The sequence below is a fragment of the Zootoca vivipara genome, chromosome 8 (genome assembly GCF_965207765.1).
Source record: "Zootoca vivipara chromosome 8, rZooViv2.hap1.1, whole genome shotgun sequence".
Taxonomy (NCBI): Eukaryota; Metazoa; Chordata; class Lepidosauria; order Squamata; family Lacertidae; genus Zootoca; species Zootoca vivipara.
In genome coordinates this window covers 73,728,318-73,746,486 of record NC_142591.1, presented here as the reverse complement: position 1 = coordinate 73,746,486, position 18,169 = coordinate 73,728,318, and the positions used below count along the sequence as shown (strand labels likewise).

The following is an 18,169-nucleotide window of genomic DNA, read 5'->3' as shown; positions in this document are numbered from 1 at the left end:
ACTGATAAGGCCCTCTGCCCTGTAACCTCACTTCTCACAGGGAGGGAACCATCAGAAGGCCCTCAGAGCTGGACCTCAGTGTCTGGGTTGGACAATGGGGATGGAGATGCATCTGAGGGTGCTGGACTAGGTGAACCCTTGATCTGATCCACCAGGGCTCTCCTTATGTTCTTAATGGCACAATCAACTGGGAGGTTCTGTGCAAGTCCCACCAAAATGAACTGAAACTGTGCAACAAGCTCAAGGGTGCTTATTTCCACGGGGCATTTGCAAGACTACTCTGACATAAGCAGTTTTTAGCCAAAGGTCAGCTTTCTGAACTATGCAATGTAGTTGGCCCTACTTCTGCGTTGGCCCGGGACCAGTTTTTGACATTAGAAAGCGTGGCCATTAATGCTGGTGAAGATGTTCATATATCTCAATTCCAAGCAAGTCCTGCCAAAAAGTCTCTTTTGCTTTGACAGCTGTTTTAGCAACAAAAATAATGAGAATGAGAGAACTTTGATCCCATTCCTCCTCCTCCTCCTCCTCCTCCTCCTCCTCCTCCTCCTCCTCCTCCTCCTCCTCCTCCTCCTCCTCCTCCTCCTCCTCCTCCTCCTCCTCCTCCTCCTCCTCCTCCTCCTTCTTCTTCTTCTTCTTCTTCTTCTTCTTCTTCTTCTTCTTCTTCTTCTTCTTCTTCTTCTTCTTCTTCTTCTTCTCACAAACTATTGTGCCTTTGCAGAATTCCCTGGCAGGTTCCCTGCAAGCTACAGACAAGGCTATAAAGTTGCTGTTGCGTGTTTGCGAATGATCACTACAATCCAAAACATCGTTTGCCCTCCTTTATCTTGTACATCTCCCTAATCCTTGCATTAAGTTCTCCACACTCCAAGACATTTGCTTAAGTGGCACAAATAATTATGCTTTTTCAGGCAGTTCCTTCAGCATCCCACAACTCTTTAGTCTACCCCCTTTAACAGTGAATCGGTCCCTTTCTTGTCTCCAACTTCCCCTTCCCCTCCTACCTCAACCCTCTTTTGCCTTGTACCACCGAACAATGTCTCTCTTTGTTCAGCTTTGCCATAGAAACCTAGGGCTGACAAGCTCGCCCTCCTAAATCTTTTCTCCTCTTACACTGAAGTAATTAGAATTATGGCCTCAGAGACTTTGGTTTTCTTTTCTTTCTTCTTCTTCTTTTAGGTGGGAGGCAGTTTCAGAGGTCACTTAAAGGTTTCCTCATACGAGCCCACAGCATGACTACTGAGCAAGATGTTTGACACACAGAAATGACCAAAGAGCTGCCCTTACAGCATGCAAAATAGCTTCCATGCACAGGGAATATAACACGCAATGCAACCCCCATATTGTGCACTCGAAGTCACTTAGGCTGTAAGTTGTATTTGTTCCCAAAAGACTCACGGTGCAATCCTTTGCATGTCTACTCAAAAATATGTACCACTGGGTGATTTTTTTTCAACCACACTTTACAGAAAGGAGACCCAATGAAAATAATGAACACGACTAAGTTGGGTCCAATGATATCAACAGGTCTGAGTAAAACATAGTTGAATACCAGTCACTGAGTTTAACGGGGCTTGTTCCCACGAAAGTGTGCATAGGATAGCAAAACTATAGAAGAAACCTATGCCTGTTTACTCAAAAGTAAGTCCAAGCCTCTGTCGGAATGGTTAAGAATTTTGGACCAGGTTCCAGACTGTTTCTCGATGCATTGTAACACTCTAAACTTACACTCAGGGCTGTGTGTGTATGCAGGATTTAAGCCTTCAACTAGTTAAGTGTCAGGAGGCTTAAACTCCCTGAGGTTATTGCCACCTCCACACACACAAACACACCCACCCTTGTTTCTGTGCCCTCTGTACTGCTGCCCCTTTAAGTTATTTTTGGCACATTACAGAGCAAACAACTAAAGCAAAACCACCACAAAGAGCTTATTAGGAGGGAGGTGAGAGTTAAAGGTAACAATGGATGGACATGAAGACTCAGGACCAATTTAAAAAAACCAACCCTCGCAATGCATAAATTATGGAACTCACTCCCACAAGAGGCAATGGGGACCACCAATTTGGATGGCTTTAAAAGAGGATTGGGCAAATTTGTGAAGGACAAGGCTATTGACAGGTTCACGCCATGATTATGTTCTGCCTCCACTGTTGAAGGACTACCTCTGAATACTGTATTTTCATTGCTTCTTTTATTTCTTACCTTGCATTTTTATTGTACTGCAATTTTGAATTGGGTGAAAAATAGCTATACCCGAAATACCTTCTTTCCCTGTCAAAATCCGTTCCTTCCACAAAGCGTTTTTTGGGATAGCACAGATTAATTGATTCTGTCTTCAAGTTACTTCAAGTTACTTCCCCCTTGCCATGCCCACACTTCCTCATTCTGGGGAAATGGTGGAAATCATTCACCATATAAGATCCATCATTCACAAATGGGGCTGCAATAATTTCAGGAGGCATATTAAAGGGAACACACACAGACTCCAACTTCCCTTAACTATCAATGGGAAGTAGTCAGCTGAAACTGCTCAGTTATAAAATCCCACCTGCTGTAAAGTTTGGAAAACAAGCTCCTTCCTGTTCAGTCTCAGTGCTACTGACTGGTGTCCAACTTTTATTTGTAGTTACTAAAATAACAAAATGAAACTAGGCCGTAAAAATTATGCAATTATATGGGAAAGACAGCACCAGCGAAGGAAAAATACAGTTCACTGGCTTTCCACTTCAACAATTTCCACAGGAAGAGCAGTGTTAGTCTGTTGCTGCAGGAAAAAACAGAAGAGTCTTTTGGAGCACCCCTCCTATGGGGCAAGGGGGAAAACCCTATTGCTTAAGTGACATCCTTGCACAGGGCCTTCTTGGTTGCTGCTCCCAGGCTTTGGAACTCACACCCTAGAAAAACTAAACTGGCTCCCTCATCATTGACCTTCCACTGGCAGATGAAGAACTTTCTTATTCCAACTGGCTCTGGGGAACTGACTGCTTTTAATGAAAGAGTTGGTGCTGTGCTGCTTTTATGGTAATTATCTGTATGCTTTTAACAGATTTTTATATATGTCTTTTTAAAAAAATTCTATCAATGTTTAATTGTTTTTTATATATTGTTTTTCTGTGTTTTTACCGGTTCATGTTTTTATCTGTAAGACATCTTCAGTCCCATCAGGGATAAAGGTGGGGTATAAATTTATTGGCATTTATTTATCTATTGGTATCCATTTGTCTCGAGAGATAATGGAGTGTGCCTCTGAAGTCAAACTGCTGCATTAGCAGCACTGAAGTGACCTCTTCAGTACACAAGCCTGGGCAGTGTGTCTGGAGGTCCTGGGCTGCCCAGAGGACAAGACTCACTGATGTGGTCCAAAGGAAAACAGAGCAATATGTTTGGCACCAGCTTGGCTGCAGGAGTTGCTGGACGGAGCCTTATGAGGCACCATCCAACCATTTTAGGGACTCCACTCCAGATTTGTGTAGGGTTTACTCCTTAGCCCTTTCTTCTCCTGAAGATATCCTGCAAGGCAGCAGAGCTTTGGGATTAAGAATTTCCCCTATCATACCTGGGCTACCGTACCTCCCCAGGTGGATGAACCCCATCTGCCCCTCACTTCCCTCTAGTTACAGCACATGCAGAAACTGCCTTCAGAGGGTCTACTCTAAGTACGACTTAGTTGAATGCAACCCCTAGGCTGCAATCCTAACACTACTTTCCTCAAACTAAAAAGGTAAAGGACCCCTGACAGTTAAGTCCAGTCACAGACGACTCTGGGGTTGCGGCGCTCATCTTGCTTTACAGGTCAAGGGAGCTGGCATTTGTCCACAGACTGTTTTTCCAGGTCATGTGGCCAGCATGACTAAGCCCCTTCTGGCACAACGGAACACTGAAACCAGAGCAGCACACGGAAACGCCATTTACTTCCCGCCGGAGCGGTACCTATTTATCTACTTGCACTGGCGTGCTTTCCAACTGCTAGGTGGGCAGGAGCTGGGACTGAGCAACGGGAGCTCACCCCGTAGCAGGGATTCAAACTGCCGACCTTCTGATCAGCAAGCCCAAGAGGCTCAGTGGTTTAGACCACAGTGCCAAGTCCCACTAAATTCAATTTGACTTACTTCTGAGTAAACATGGTTAAGATTATACACACACCCATTCACCCAATGCTATGGAAAAAGGAAGGTTTGATAGGCTGTTATCAAGCAAATTGACCCCATTTTCATAAATGCTTTATACAGAATTATACTAGGCATGAAATACTGTTTCTGAAAGGCCAGTTCCCAAAAAGAAACTCTTATTATTGCTGCTCAGAGATTAATTAATTTCGGAAAAATTCAGCATGGTGTGGTGTTTCTTTTTAATCACACTTAATGCTATCCAGGAACTAAAAACTATTTATATCTCTCCCACTTTACTTGTACCCTCTGATTTCAGACATAAGTTTATTGTGTTTGGTACCCTTCATGCAAGCTCCAGTTTTATAAACCTCGATGTTCACAACTCACCTCTTTCACCAGGTCTTCCAGGCTGGCCAGGACTGCCTGGAAATCCTGGCCTTCCCGAAGATCCTTGTTCTCCTTGAGGTCCCGGTAACCCTTGCCTTCCTGGTTCACCGGGGGGTCCAGGGACAGTTCGTGTTGAGACAGACTGGCTTGGAATCTGGTTTAAGATGGAGTTATACCTGGCCAGGTGACCTGCAAAGAAAGGCAGATCCTAAAAACTTGCCCTTCAACAACTGGTCCCAATGAAGCTTTATTTTGACAGTAATGGAAAGTGGGCCACCATACTTGGGCTGGTGGGTTGTTTGATCACAACTTCCACAACTGCGTTTTAGAATTGTAACATGGAAATTCTTTTTACCCACCTTGGATAAGCTGTTCACATACTTGACGGGCTACTGCACGTACCATGGCTTGGGACTGGAGGTCTCCCTGTGTGATAAGAACATTGTAATCACATGTTAACACCTGCCAGCTCCCTGAGATGACCTTTAGAAGTCCCTTCCAAGTCTACAATTCTATGATTGCAAATTAACGGTTAACTGAGCCTTTGTCCTGATTTGTTTGCACAGTTTGCCATGGTAACCTTTGGCTTTCAACAGTACAGTACAATACTATGCAATGTCCACTTAGAAGTAAGTCCCACCGAGCTTCTCAGGGCATACCTCCAGCTCCATGGATGAAAGGTGAGCTGTAAATATAGTAGGCAAACAAATAGCTATTTTAAAGAATTAAAAACTGCAGTAATTCATAAGCCTGCTGTGCTCTCTGTACAGTTCTGTATTTACAATGCACTTACACGTTCACCCCTCTCGCCTTTTGGTCCAGGAAGTCCCTGCGGGGTAACAAAAAAGAATAAAAATTAATTTGTGTGCATGCCCTTTCTTCTGCTTCTGTGATTAATAGGTGTTTTTTGTAAATGTATTGACCGCAGGTCAGTGGGCCCGAGCCATATTATAGGAGCAATTCTGACAATGGGATTGAATCATATCTCACTGCACATTCCATACACAGCTTCAAAGTTTGGCAGGTGAAGTGCTAGTATGGTATCATTGTGAGAATCTGGAGTGTGTCCATGCAGATGTTTAGTTCCCTTGATCAAGGAAGGGTGTTTTCCCCCAGCCTGAGGGCCACATTCCTTTCTAGGTGACATTCTAGGGGCCAGATCTACTGGGAAGAGTTGCTGTGCTCATAAGGCCTGGCACCACTGAGCAGCTCCTGTTTCTTCTAATAAAGAGTTAACTTCACTTACTCCGTGTGATTTATAGCTGACCTGCTCCTGACACCAGCTAGGCCCTGGAGGGAAGTTGTATACGCACTGTTGTGAATCCTAAGGTAGAGCTTATCCTGTGTACTGAACTTGTGTGGTAAATATCTCAAAAAGGATGGCCATAGTGATACGTTCAGTAAAGTGTTCTACTACTTACAGGTGCTCCAGAATCGCCTTGTGGCCCCATATTGCCGGTGACTCCTGGCACACCTGGCGCACCAGGTATTCCCTGCACAGAGAGAACAAGACAACACATCCATATACCAATTGAACCATACAGTCCCATACAGATAAAGTTCATACCTGCCAAGGGCCCTTGGGGGGGGGGGACAGGACACATCTTCTTCTTTTTTGCTGCCATTTGGGGTGTTGTGATCTCACATGCTCTCAGGCTGTGCTTTTGCCCTGAAAAAAGTGCTTTGGGGGGTGGGTCATGGTCCTGCGTGGTGCAAAAAAATGCACATTTTGGAATGCCACGCAAGATCTCCCCCCACCTGCACTTTGTTTGGCATGGGTCACACCCAGAAGCACGTTGCACCCCAATTTTCAGTCTCCCAAAGTTGGATGGCATTAAAGTTGTGTTCCATTTAAGTTTCCTAGTTGGCATTTTCTCACCCCGGAACTAAGGATGCACTCAATGCGTCTTGCCTAACCACCTCTGCAGAAGATGGTGAGATGCAGCCTAAATTTAAGATTGTCACAAGCTGGACCATCAAGAGGACTACCCCAAATTAGTTTATTCATGGAGGCTTCCCTATATCCTCACAACACCAAATACCTGTATTTTCTGGTGTTTAGCTAGCACATACAATACTGTAGATACCTTTACATAGTTATTTTTTTTAAATTAGATTTTTATTAACTTTCTTTTCTGTCATTACAAACATCTCATATCAATAACATACATATTTCACATCTTCACCCCTTCCCTCCCGGCTTCCCTCAGCTTCCATTTCTGGTTTGTTACCCCCTTATTGCATACTGCTGTTTCTTACTTTACATAATAAACATGTATTTCCTACCATATCAAATACTCAATCCACGTTACCTAGAATTTGGTGTATTTTTACTTACCACAGGCCCTGGTGGCCCTTGAGGGCCAGTGGGTCCGTCTTTGCCTGGCAGGCCCTAGATCAGAGGCAAGTACATAAATTAGAGTATTGCTTTTTATCCTGCATAAGACGCAGGGCCAATTTCCCCATAGACTAGAACAGTATTGATCACTAAGACAAGGAAGGCCACAATCCCAGGCTCCACAGAACTCTTGATGTTCTCTACAGGATGTTCAGGACAAGCACAAAACCAATCCATTCACACGACCAGTTTTTTAAGCATTAAGCCTGATTCGTTTCTGCAAAGTTTTCGGGGCGGTTAGATGATGCTGGCTTTTACTGAGCGCTCGTTCTGATCAGTTTGCAGGGAGGTTATATATGATGTTGTGTCAAACAATTGTTTATCCCGCCCTTTGCCCATTGCTTTCGTTGTCACCAAAAGTCTGTGGGGTTTTTTTTGGGGGGGGGGGGAAGCAGGTTTGTGGTGCAATCAACTTGAATTGTGCGACCTGGTATTGTGCTAGTATTTGATGGAATCCTGCTTGAAAATAGCAACTGTCTGGAAGTCCCCAATGTCCAAGAAAACTCCAAAAGAACTAGGGATTTGCACATCAACACACAACACTGATGTGAGCTGGGCAGCCACTGTTCAGAGGCAACAAAGTAAGTTAGGAATCTGTTTGTCCTCTTACCTGTTGGTGCTTCCGAACCACAGTGCCACCTCCAGTTCTTTGAAGACTGGGGTGAATTAACTTTTCTGTCAATTCTTCTTCGAATGATAGTGAAAAGATATGCCTCTACCTGAGTTTCTTTCTAGCTTTTGTTTGAAAATCATACCACATGATACGTTTTCAGGTTTTGCTGCTATCTCTTGTTTAGCTGCTAAATAATATATCTGTGCAAACCTTCTGGGCATATTTACCTTGGCACTGTTTCTGTATCTTTTGGCCGTTGTGGAATTTCCTCCTACTGTATTTTGTTAGGTGTGAAAATGGGTCTTTTATAAATTAAGTCAAGCAGCAGTCTGTTTGAAGTTGGGGGAGCAGCACTGCTTCTGCAGTCCCTCCAACAAGAGATACAAGCCAGCATTTAGAAACTTTCAGGAGTTGCTACAAAATGTTGTTTCCTGGATTATCAAATGGCAGGTATAAATCTTAAACCAGAAATGCAGACTGCAGAGAAGGAAGGGAAATGTGTTTCTATTGGGCGACTGCACCACTGTGTTAGATCTGTAAGTGAGTGGGAAATATGGGACTTTTCAGATCATAGAATCATAGAGTTGGAAGAGACCACAAGGGCCATCCAGTCCAACCCCCTGCCAAGCAGGAAACACCACCAAAGCACTCATGACAGATGGCTGTCAAGCCTCTGCTTGAAGACCTCCAAAGAAGGAGACTCCACCACACTCCTTGACAGCAAATTCCACTGTCAAACAGCTCTTACTGTCAGGACGTTCTTCCTAATGTTTAGGTGGAATCTTCTTTCTTGTAGCTTGAATCCATTGCTCCGTGTCCGCTTCTCTGGAGCAGCAGAAAACAACCTTTCACCTTCCTCTATATGACATCCTTTTATATATTTGAACATGGCTATCATATCACCCCTTAACCTTCTCTTCTCCAGGCTGAATATACCCAGCTCCCTAAGCCGTTCCTCATAAGGCATTGTTTCCAGGCCTTTGACCATTTTGGTTGCCCTCCTCTGGACACGTTCCAGCTTGTCAGTATCCTTCTTGAACTGTGGTGCCCAGAACTGGACACAGTATTCCAGGTGAGATCTGAACAGAGCGGAATACAGTGGTACTATTACTTCCCTTGATGATGATGATAATAATAATAATAATAATAATAATAATAATAATAATAATAATAATAATATATTATTTATATCCCGCCCATCTGGCCGGGTTCCCCCAGCCACTCTGGGCAGCTTCCAACAAAACATTAAAATACAGAAATCAAACATTAAAAGCTTCCCTAAACAGGGCTGCCTTGAGAGGCGTTCTAAAGGTCTGGTAATTGATCTAGATGCTATACTGCTATTGATGCAGCCCAGAATTGCATTGGCTTTTTTAGCTGCTGCATCACACTGTTGATGTTAGAAAATAAAAGAAATTCAAGTCTTTCCCCTTAATGCTATACTTGCATTAGCCTCAAACCAGCTGTAGCAGAACAATACTTCATTCCCATTTATGATTTTTTTGCGGGGTGTTAGATTCTAAGATCAAAATTGGACCGTAAGCAGCAAAATGGGGATTCCCACTCCTTTATTTGCTGGCAACCCTGCCTGTGCAGATGGAAGGAAATCTGCAGGGAAGAAGACATTGGAAGATATTCTTAACCCCTTCCTACCCATCGGTTTCCACCAGGTTTGTTTTCTTCCAGCCAGACCTCTTTCCTGGCTCAGACTCTTTCAACATGTCCATTAGAATGCATTCAGATCTATTGGATTTTGCACTCTGACCTCTGGTATGTCTCCCATTTGTGCGGAGAAGAGAGTGTTCCTTTCTATTTCTTTCGCCAGTGATGCGATCTATTTGGATACCGTTCCTTGAAGCAAGCAGTAGCCTTCAGCTTTTTCAGACCTGGGATCCAACCAAATCTGCAACAAGGCCCACTTTGACTTTTTTTTTAAAAAATGTTTTGGTTGGCCTGCCAGCCTCCATCTGTGTTTCCCCTACCCTCTCCTTTGTAGTCCATCTTTTTCTTTAAATAAACGCAAATGGTGGTTGCAAATGCCGGGAGTCCCAGCCAACGAGTTGGAGCAACAAAGGAGATGAAAAGTTCTAGTGTGGGCTTCAGGACCGTATCAGCTGCCACTCGGCGTGGCTGGGTTGACACAGTATTTCTGGTAAAAGACCCAAATCCAGGCGTAGGAACTCGCTCATTGCTGTTCTTGGAGCAAGGCACAGAAATTCCTGACTAAACGAAACTAGCGTGGGGCGACTGCAGCCAAGTCAATCTTGGACAGCATCTGCTGTCCAGAATCGCACACACAAACACAGGCACACACACCCCTCATTCATAGCAGCGGGATTGTCTGCTGAGCTGACAGACTAAAGCAAGCCCTCGCTTTGCAGTGCCTGGATGCAGCGAAAGGCCCGCTACAATAAATGCACATGGCAAGAAAGGGATTAAGCAAAGAGAGGCTTAGGGAATAGATCTATATTACCACCTTTCTCATAAGTAACAGATGCCAGAATTCCCTTTGCTTATCCTTCATGGTTTTAAAGCTTAATTCCAGAGGAGGTTCAGCAGGGCATATATAAATTGAGAGGTCTGAGGACTGCAGAGGGGTTTTTTGTGATGCTGAAATGAAGGGAGCAGAGAAAGAGCAAGAAAGAATTGCAGGAGCCCAAGATCTGTTTCTAGATGTAGTCTAAGAGCTGATCAATTTGAACAGCCCTGCAGTCCTGCTCTTTTAAAAAAATCTCGTGAAATTGGTACCATTGGTTTAAACAGACCTTCTTTCCATATTTCTCTGCTTAGAACAGGCATCCCCAAACTTCAGCCCTCCAGATGTTTTGGACTACAATTCCCATCTTCCTCAACCACTGGTCCTGTTAGCTAGGGATCATGGGAGTTGTAGGCCAAAACATCTGGAGGGCTGCAGTTTGGGGGGGCCTGGCTTAGAATAATTACCTTAATGTGAGTTTGGAATGTGGTCTTATTTAATCCTGTTGCCTGATATGGTTAAGCAAATTCAAGAGTCATACCTCTGAGTAGACCTACTGAAATCAAGGGACTTCTTAAAGGTAAAGGTAAAGGGACCCCTGACAATTAAGTCCAGTCATAAACGACTCTGGGGCTGCGGTGCTCATCTCGCTTTAAAGGCTGAGGGAGCCGGCATTTGTTCACTTCCTCAGACAGTTTTTCCGGGTCATGTGGCCAGCATGACTAAGCTGCTTCTGGAGAAACCAGAGCAGCGCATGGAAATGCCGTTTACCTTCCCGCTGGAGTGGTACCTATTTATCTACTTGCACTTTGACATGCTTTTGAACTGCTAGGTTGGCAGGAGCTGGGACCGGGCAACAGGAGCTCACCCTGTCGCTGGGATTCAAACCGCCAACCTTCTGATCGGCAAACCCAAGAGGCTCAGTGGTTTAACCCACAGTGCCACCCGTGTCCCTAAGGGACTTCTTAGTTGTGCCCATTGTTTTTGATGGGTCTGTTCTGACTTGATATTCCTCAGTGGATTGAATCTAATTAAGGACAAAACCCCTCTTAAGGGTTTCTTACTTTATTTTTAAAAAACCAAAAGTTTGGCTTTTACCATTTTGAAACAGTCTCGAAACAGCAATCCAATCTGCCCTCAGCTATATATTTTATTGTATGTGCAATCCATCATGAAATTGATCTGTTTATTTCTACAGGCTGGCTTGGGGAATGTGTTATAACTTCTTCCTTGTTGAATGTACTAATCAGAAAACTTGAAATTAAAAAGAAAGAAAGAAAAATAAATCAACAGAAAGCGATTCCTGGGGTTGGAGCATTATCTTAGAAAGGAATGCCCAGAGGAAGGAGAAGAAGCAAAACAGGAGTCACTTGTCCAGTCTTACCCTTTGGCCTTGGCTTCCATCTCGTCCTGGGGAGCCAGATGCTCCTGGAACCCCCTGCATGAAAGGTAACACATTTCAAAAGATACAACAACATTTACCCTCTGCTTGTCATTACAACAAGACAAACGGGGTCTCATGAACAGGCATTTCCAGCAGTTTGAGAGCTGGGAAGCAGAGTCATACCAACCTGTAGGCCAGGACGACCCATTTCCCCAATTTCTCCTTTTTCACCAGTTGTTCCCTGTTGATAAATGACCACAGAGTTAATCATACCGGTGGCACATTGTTTGTCCAGTTATCCCATTTCTTTCATCAAAGCAGAGGTACAAAACTGTGAGCTACAGATTTATTTCTGGGGAAGAAGAAGTCTAACCAAAGTTTTAGATTCTACTGATTTCACAAGTAAAGCGGGTTCTTAATTCTCCCACTGAAATCAATTGGAATTGACCTTTTCTGGATCAAAAACATGAATAAAAATGTGCTTCAAATGTGCTTTAAAGGTACAGTATAAGGGATAATTCTGTTCCTTTTTTTTTTTTTGCTAATGATTTGGGGAGACTTTGAAAGACTCTTGAATCAGAGGGCACTAAACAGGATCCAAAATCTGCCTTCAACCAGTGCTTGAACTATGTAACAAAATTCACCTGGATCTTCCCGGTTTTTGTCAAATATTGCCCCCATAGGGCAGACCCCACCCCCGTCCTCTGGGAGCACCTAGTGATTCTAGCACTGCTTTGTTGCAGCTCAAGTATTGCACTGTTTTGCAAAACCCGGCAACTCTATCTGCTGTGGTGCAAATAAGTCCGAGCTGTCAACTGTTCAGAACCTACCGGAGGTCCTTGGATGGAGTGTCCACTTGGTCCTTGGGGGCCAGGAGGCCCCTGCGGACCAGGAGCTCCAATTTCACCACGAGGTCCATCTGGTCCCTGGAACGAAAAAGGTCATCATGTCATGATGTATTAGAGGAACAGCCATCTCATCTGACTAGAAAGCCTCCAGCTCCCTCCAAACTAAACTAAAGTGACACATTAATTAACTCCGCAAAGGCCTGGTTGGATAAAGCAAAATATTTATTGCATGTAGATCTGCTCCTAAACAAAAAAAATATTCCAAGGAATATGTAATTCCAATGAATGTAATTCTACATTCATAAAAATATTCTACATTCATAAATTCTACATTCATAATTCCCCCCCCCAATGAATGCACTTCTGAATTTTTCTGTAGAAATCCATGCAGTTATTAGAGACTCTTCCTCTCATTACCCTAACAGACAATGAAAGTTTCTGCAAATAGCATCTGTGGTTGAGGAAATGCAATGGAAAAGAGAACAGGTAGAAATCACAAGTCTCCCTTGCGCCAAGGGGGAAATATCTATGGACCCGGATTATACCTACAGAATATTCAAATCAATTTTTTTTACCATGCAATCACAAACCCATTAAAGATGAAGCAACAGAAGAAGCAACACGGCAAATTACCTTTGGGCCAAGGTCACCTCGGCTACCTTTTGGACCTCGGAGACCTGGACCACCCTGCAAAACACATTTAGAGTTAGAAGAAAACAAAGTTGCTGCACATAATTTCCTCAAAATAGGTGGGCTCCTATTCAGGTTAAAGCCATGCCTTCCTCCAGGAAATGCCATCCCATTCACTTCTTGTCTCGCCTTTCAGTTGACCCTCAGCATCCTATGGCTACCGAATCTTCACTATCCTCAACAGCCTCTCCTGCTTTTAGGAATTGTTGCCTTTCAGCAAATGTGCAGGCTCCCCAGTGAATGCTGTCACTTCTCTCTTGTTTCTTAGTGTCCATGTTTTGACTCTAGTCCTGGCGGCACTCAGCACCCAAGTTCATTTTGAGGGAGAGTGATGATATCCCACAATCCCCAATACCTCAATTCTTCCTTTTTAAAGAAAAGTACATATTATTTTCCTCCCTAAATTATTAACGAAAGCCGTGCTTCAATATTTGATAAAATGCTTCAAAAGAGGAGACTAGGAAGTCTACTAAAAGCAGGTTATCTCCTCACATCAAGTTACGGTGCTGTTCTACAGCAGAGAACAGCAACACATGAAGGTCAAACAGAGATGGGGGGTTCAGTTCCCAATTTTCATGCAAATATCTCTAAGTCACACTTCTTGAAATAGTGCACGAACTGAATTGCAGCTCTCCTTTTTATTTTCCTGAATTTTGCAATTGAGTCGTCTGACTGACTTGTACACAAGTTGTATATTTGTATAATTGGATTCAAACTCACTGGATGAAGTCCAGTGCTTTAGAATATCTCTCTCCCTCCCGTTTCCCAGCGTTCTCTCTCTCTCTCTCTCTCTCTCTCTCTCTCTCTCTCTCTCTCTGCAACCAGCTCTCAACATTCTGTCAAACCTAAACATGACCGATAGCCAGAATTCAGAATGGGCCTTTACAAATGGAGGCTGGATTGCTAAACTATAAGGGACACGGGGCAAGTTTTGTTTGCTTCTGAGGAAAAGTAAACCACAAGGAACAGGGTGAGCGAGACCTGCAGGTATTGGGCGGTATACAAAATTAATAAATAATAACAAGAACAACAGAATTTTCTGGGATCAGTACACTGTATACAACAAAGGACACACCTTTGTGTAAAATTTCCACATCCTTTGTGAAATCTGTATCTTCTTTTGAATCCTCCATTCAGACAATGGAGGAGGGTTGCCTATGTTGTAACTGTATTTACTGCCCTGGACTCTTTTGAGGGGGAAAAGCAAGATAGAAATGATGACGACCTCATTGCTTGCTCCTTTCAGGTTTTTTAAGCCCATGAGTGAAGAGAGGCCTAGGATGTATGAGTGCTATAGAATCCAACACACACACACCCAAAGGAAGACCCAAAATTGTCTTCAGAATGAACCAGGAAGTCCCTTCCGCAAGGAACTTACTTTAAAATAAAAACTCAGAGTCTGGGCCCCCTCCTGGTTCGGGGCCCAGTAGCAGAGATGAATTTAGGAGAGCACAAGTGGTTCGATCACACTGGGTGTGAAGCCTTAGGGGTGGGGGCACCACAATTGTGATGTAGAATGAAAGGTGAGAGGCTGGGGGAACCAAATTTTGGCATTGAAATTTGAGGCCCAAGGTCTACCACTTCCCGTACAGCAGTATTCTCTTAGGAACAGTGCCGTAGTGTAGGGAAACCAGCTACTGACTTCAAATAACAATGAGTTTTATTTCCACAGACAGTGGCTTGGGGTGGTTGTGGGTGAGAGGAACCCAAGGTAATGTTTCCCTGAATGTATTGTCCAAACAGATGCACTGAACATCCAGCCCAAGGATCATTGCAATACACAACACTGCCTGTTGTAATGCCATGATTTCATGCCACGAGTTATTAATATTATGGACTCCACATTTCTGGGGTTTGGGGGAGGAGAACCATTTAGGCTTAATCTACGTATGCTTCTATGACTATCCAACAACACAGATACTAAAGAGAGAGAGAGAGTCAGCTATTTTGTGTGCCTTGTTTTCATGGAAGAACTGCAGTTTGCTGCGCTCACACCTTGATTTGCCTGCCGACACACACGCACATAAGCGCATAGCTCTGAAAAGCTATATTTCTTTTTCCACATTTTGATTTAATTTGCTGAACTTGGAACAACTCCAATATTATTAGAGGAAATAAAAAGTCCAAATCACACTTGTTTTCTGTCCAAATTGAAACATGACGAGGAATTAGATTCCCTTCCCCCACCTCCACCCTGTCTGTCTGGTTGATTTGGGTGGAATGAATGAGACATTTTATCTCCAGTGAAAAATTGTGGTGTGTTTCTCATGGGACTTTACTTAGCATATCAGTAGACTTGAGTGATTTTTACAAGCCACAAGCATGCCAGCAAACTAAATTGTAACGCTTAATGTGTTTTAAAGGTACAGTGTATATGCAGCCATAAATTTGTTTTAAAACATTTTTGGTCATCGTGTATGATGACTTCTGTCAGGAGAGATACAGGGGATTTATGTCCCCACATGATGGCCCTTGATTTCGACTTCAACCATCTGGTAAGGGTGATTTGATTCCCCTCCTTGTTCCCAATGGAGATCTTCACTCACCCCTTCTTCCCTGGCAGCAGGTGGGGGGGTGCCATTTTGTGGTTTGCCTCAGGTGGCAAAATGTCTTGAGCCGGCCCTGGCTAAACTGCAAACCAACTGAGACTACATAAGCCACCAAACACACGAGACTATTTCAAAGCAGCAGACCTTTCTTAGTTCAAAAAAGTCCATGTTAAACTTTGTCACGCATGAGATCAAACATGACTAAAACCTTACTGGTGGTCCGGGGGGTCCATTAGCTCCCTTGCTGACTTCAGAACAGGAGCAAGCATGAGGTAGGGCAGGGCAGCTTTCTTCATCCCTCTGGTGAGAAAAAGAAGGCCCTGTCATGGCTGGTTTGGTAGATTCCAAATCAGGCATTAATCTGCATTAATCTCAAATTAAATTAGAACCACATGTCTATTGGAGAATAATATATATATATGATAAGAATAATATTGGAGAAAACTGGATATTGAAACCTGCTTAACCTAAATCATATATCCCAGTTTTACAGCGGCCCTTTAAAGTACGCTTCACGCAGAGTATACGCAGTCAGAAGTTGACCTGGCTAAGAAAACACCACCAAGAGCATAGGGAATTATCTCCCTTATATGAAACCCCTTACTAGCTGCACACTTGTAAAAGTATGCAGATGAAAATATAAACGGTTGGGTTTCTTTAACTGAAATACAAACTGACTCTAAAGAGACTTTAAACTAAATATAAATGCTTTCTCTCTTAGCAACATTCCAACCTTCAACCCATTCCAAACCTCCCACAAACTCCCACATAACTCCCATTAAACTACCCAAGAATTAACAGTAAACTAGCTTTATAACTAAGCAACTCTCATACTAAGATTCAACTGAGGAATCTCTTAAACTGAGAACAACTGAGAGAGTGATCTACTTAGAGATGAATCAAACTGAAAGATCTAAGAGATGCAGAAGGCTTTCTGGCAGAGCCTTATATACAAGAAGCAGAGCCCGCGCCTGTAAGCAATTAACAGAAACACCGGCACCTGTTTCTCTTAAACAGACAGTATTTACATTAGACCGGCTCTAAAGTAACTTGACTATTCAAAAAAATCCAACAATGTCATGAAACAGAAGTTTTAAAAAGCTTACCAAAGCTGGAAGTTCACAACATTTATCTCTGTTGGCCCATGAAGTGGTGCAGACGATGTCAAACATCTGCAGCTGGAACTGGTTTTGAAAAAAGGGGAAATATAACTTAAGATGTAGCTGCTTCAGAAGATCAATGAAGGAGAGCCATCTCAAACAATAAAAGAATTTCCTTAGATTGGAGGATGGGGAGGGACCCTCCTGCCTACAGACCTAATTGGGTCTTCCTCCCTTGACCCACAACAAGGCTGTTTTGGCCAAGCCACACCCATCTGACCTCATATGTGATGTCAGACATGGAGCAGGTGGAAACATGTCTGGGCCAAAGGGACTTGCACAAGGCAATACAAACACTATAAAGGTCTTGACAATCAGCTGATCCTTGGTGTTTGCACAGTCCTTTGCAAGCCTCAACGATCAGTTGATTGCTCAGTTTGCAAAGAAGAATTTGGAATTGATATCCCACTTTATCACTACCCGAAGGAGTCTCAAAGCGGCTAACATTCTCCTTTCCCTTCCTCCCCCACAACAAACACTCTGTGAGGTAAGTGGGGCTGAGAGACTTCAAAGAAGTGTGACTAGCCCAAGGTCACCCAGCAGCTGCATGTGGAGGAGCAGAGACACGAACCCGGTTCCCCAGATTACGAGTCTACCGCTCTTAACCACTACACCACACTGGCTCTCAAAGCATGGAGCTATGCAGCTGCTGGCATAGATGCTTGGCTTTCAATAGTGTAGTGCAGGCTTCCTCAAACTCGGCCCTCCAGATGTTTTGAGACTACAATTCCCATCATCCCTGACCACTGGTCCTGCTAGCTAGGGATCATGGGAGTTGTAGGCCAAGAACATCTGGAGGGCTGAGTTTGAGGAAGCCCGGTGTGGTGGGTTTGACTTGAAGCAATGCTTGCTCATAGGCCCTATCGCGGCTTCTCCCCCAAAGTATCCTGGAAACTAGTTTGTTAAGGCTGCTGCAAGATGTTAGGAGACCACCTGTTCACCTCAGAGACCCACAATTTCCAGAAGAGTTTAGCAATCAATCCTTCTTCCCAAGGAACTTTTAACGTACCCCTGCTTGCTTTATGGCAGCTTCTTGTGTACTGTATAGGATTGCTTCCACAAGATCATTGCATTTCACATATTAAAATATTTTTACAAACTTAATAAAAAGAGTGAATTTTAAAACTAGTATTTAGAAATAGGTTCTATATAAATCCCCTGTACGTGTGCTTAGGGGATCACAGACTAAACATGATATATTATTAATTTTTTACATCTTTTCAACTGTTTCACATAATATGCCTCTTGCTGATACTTCTATGTGCTCACAGGAATTCATCCAATCACAACAAATGAAAACAAATATGCCCTTATTTCCTTATTTTATTTATTTATTTCACAACCCTTTTATACTCCTTGTTTGCAATAAAACCTCAAAGTGGGTTTCTTCCATTTCATGGGTTAGTATTAATCAGACTAAGGATGCAATGTGATATTGCATTTTTATTTTTATTTTAGTAAATTACCAAGAAACCAAGTGGTTTGAATTGATTTATTACATTGACGGTGAAACGGGCTGAATCAGCCATTCTTCTGACTTTAAACTGTGATCTGG

General features: G+C 43.3%; 1 protein-coding gene across 6 annotated transcripts in view; it reads right to left on the bottom strand.

Annotated features, from left to right (window-relative positions):
• The window catches only part of COL14A1 (collagen type XIV alpha 1 chain), a 121,862-nt gene that overhangs the window by 11,944 nt on the left and 91,749 nt on the right, over window positions 1-18,169 (bottom strand). For all 6 annotated transcript variants that reach the window (XM_088675874.1, XM_060277650.2, XM_035126180.3 and 3 more), the window contains 11 exons: window positions 16,561-16,638; window positions 15,668-15,754; window positions 12,849-12,902; window positions 12,198-12,293; window positions 11,555-11,608; window positions 11,368-11,421; window positions 6,835-6,888; window positions 5,918-5,989; window positions 5,290-5,325; window positions 4,856-4,922; window positions 4,497-4,685 (listed from right to left, as the gene is read on the bottom strand). In XM_088675874.1, coding sequence (XP_088532000.1) covers window positions 4,497-4,685; window positions 4,856-4,922; window positions 5,290-5,325; window positions 5,918-5,989; window positions 6,835-6,888; window positions 11,368-11,421; window positions 11,555-11,608; window positions 12,198-12,293; window positions 12,849-12,902; window positions 15,668-15,754; window positions 16,561-16,638 — 841 coding nt within the window. The remainder of the gene's footprint in view (window positions 1-4,496; window positions 4,686-4,855; window positions 4,923-5,289; window positions 5,326-5,917; window positions 5,990-6,834; window positions 6,889-11,367; window positions 11,422-11,554; window positions 11,609-12,197; window positions 12,294-12,848; window positions 12,903-15,667; window positions 15,755-16,560; window positions 16,639-18,169) is intronic.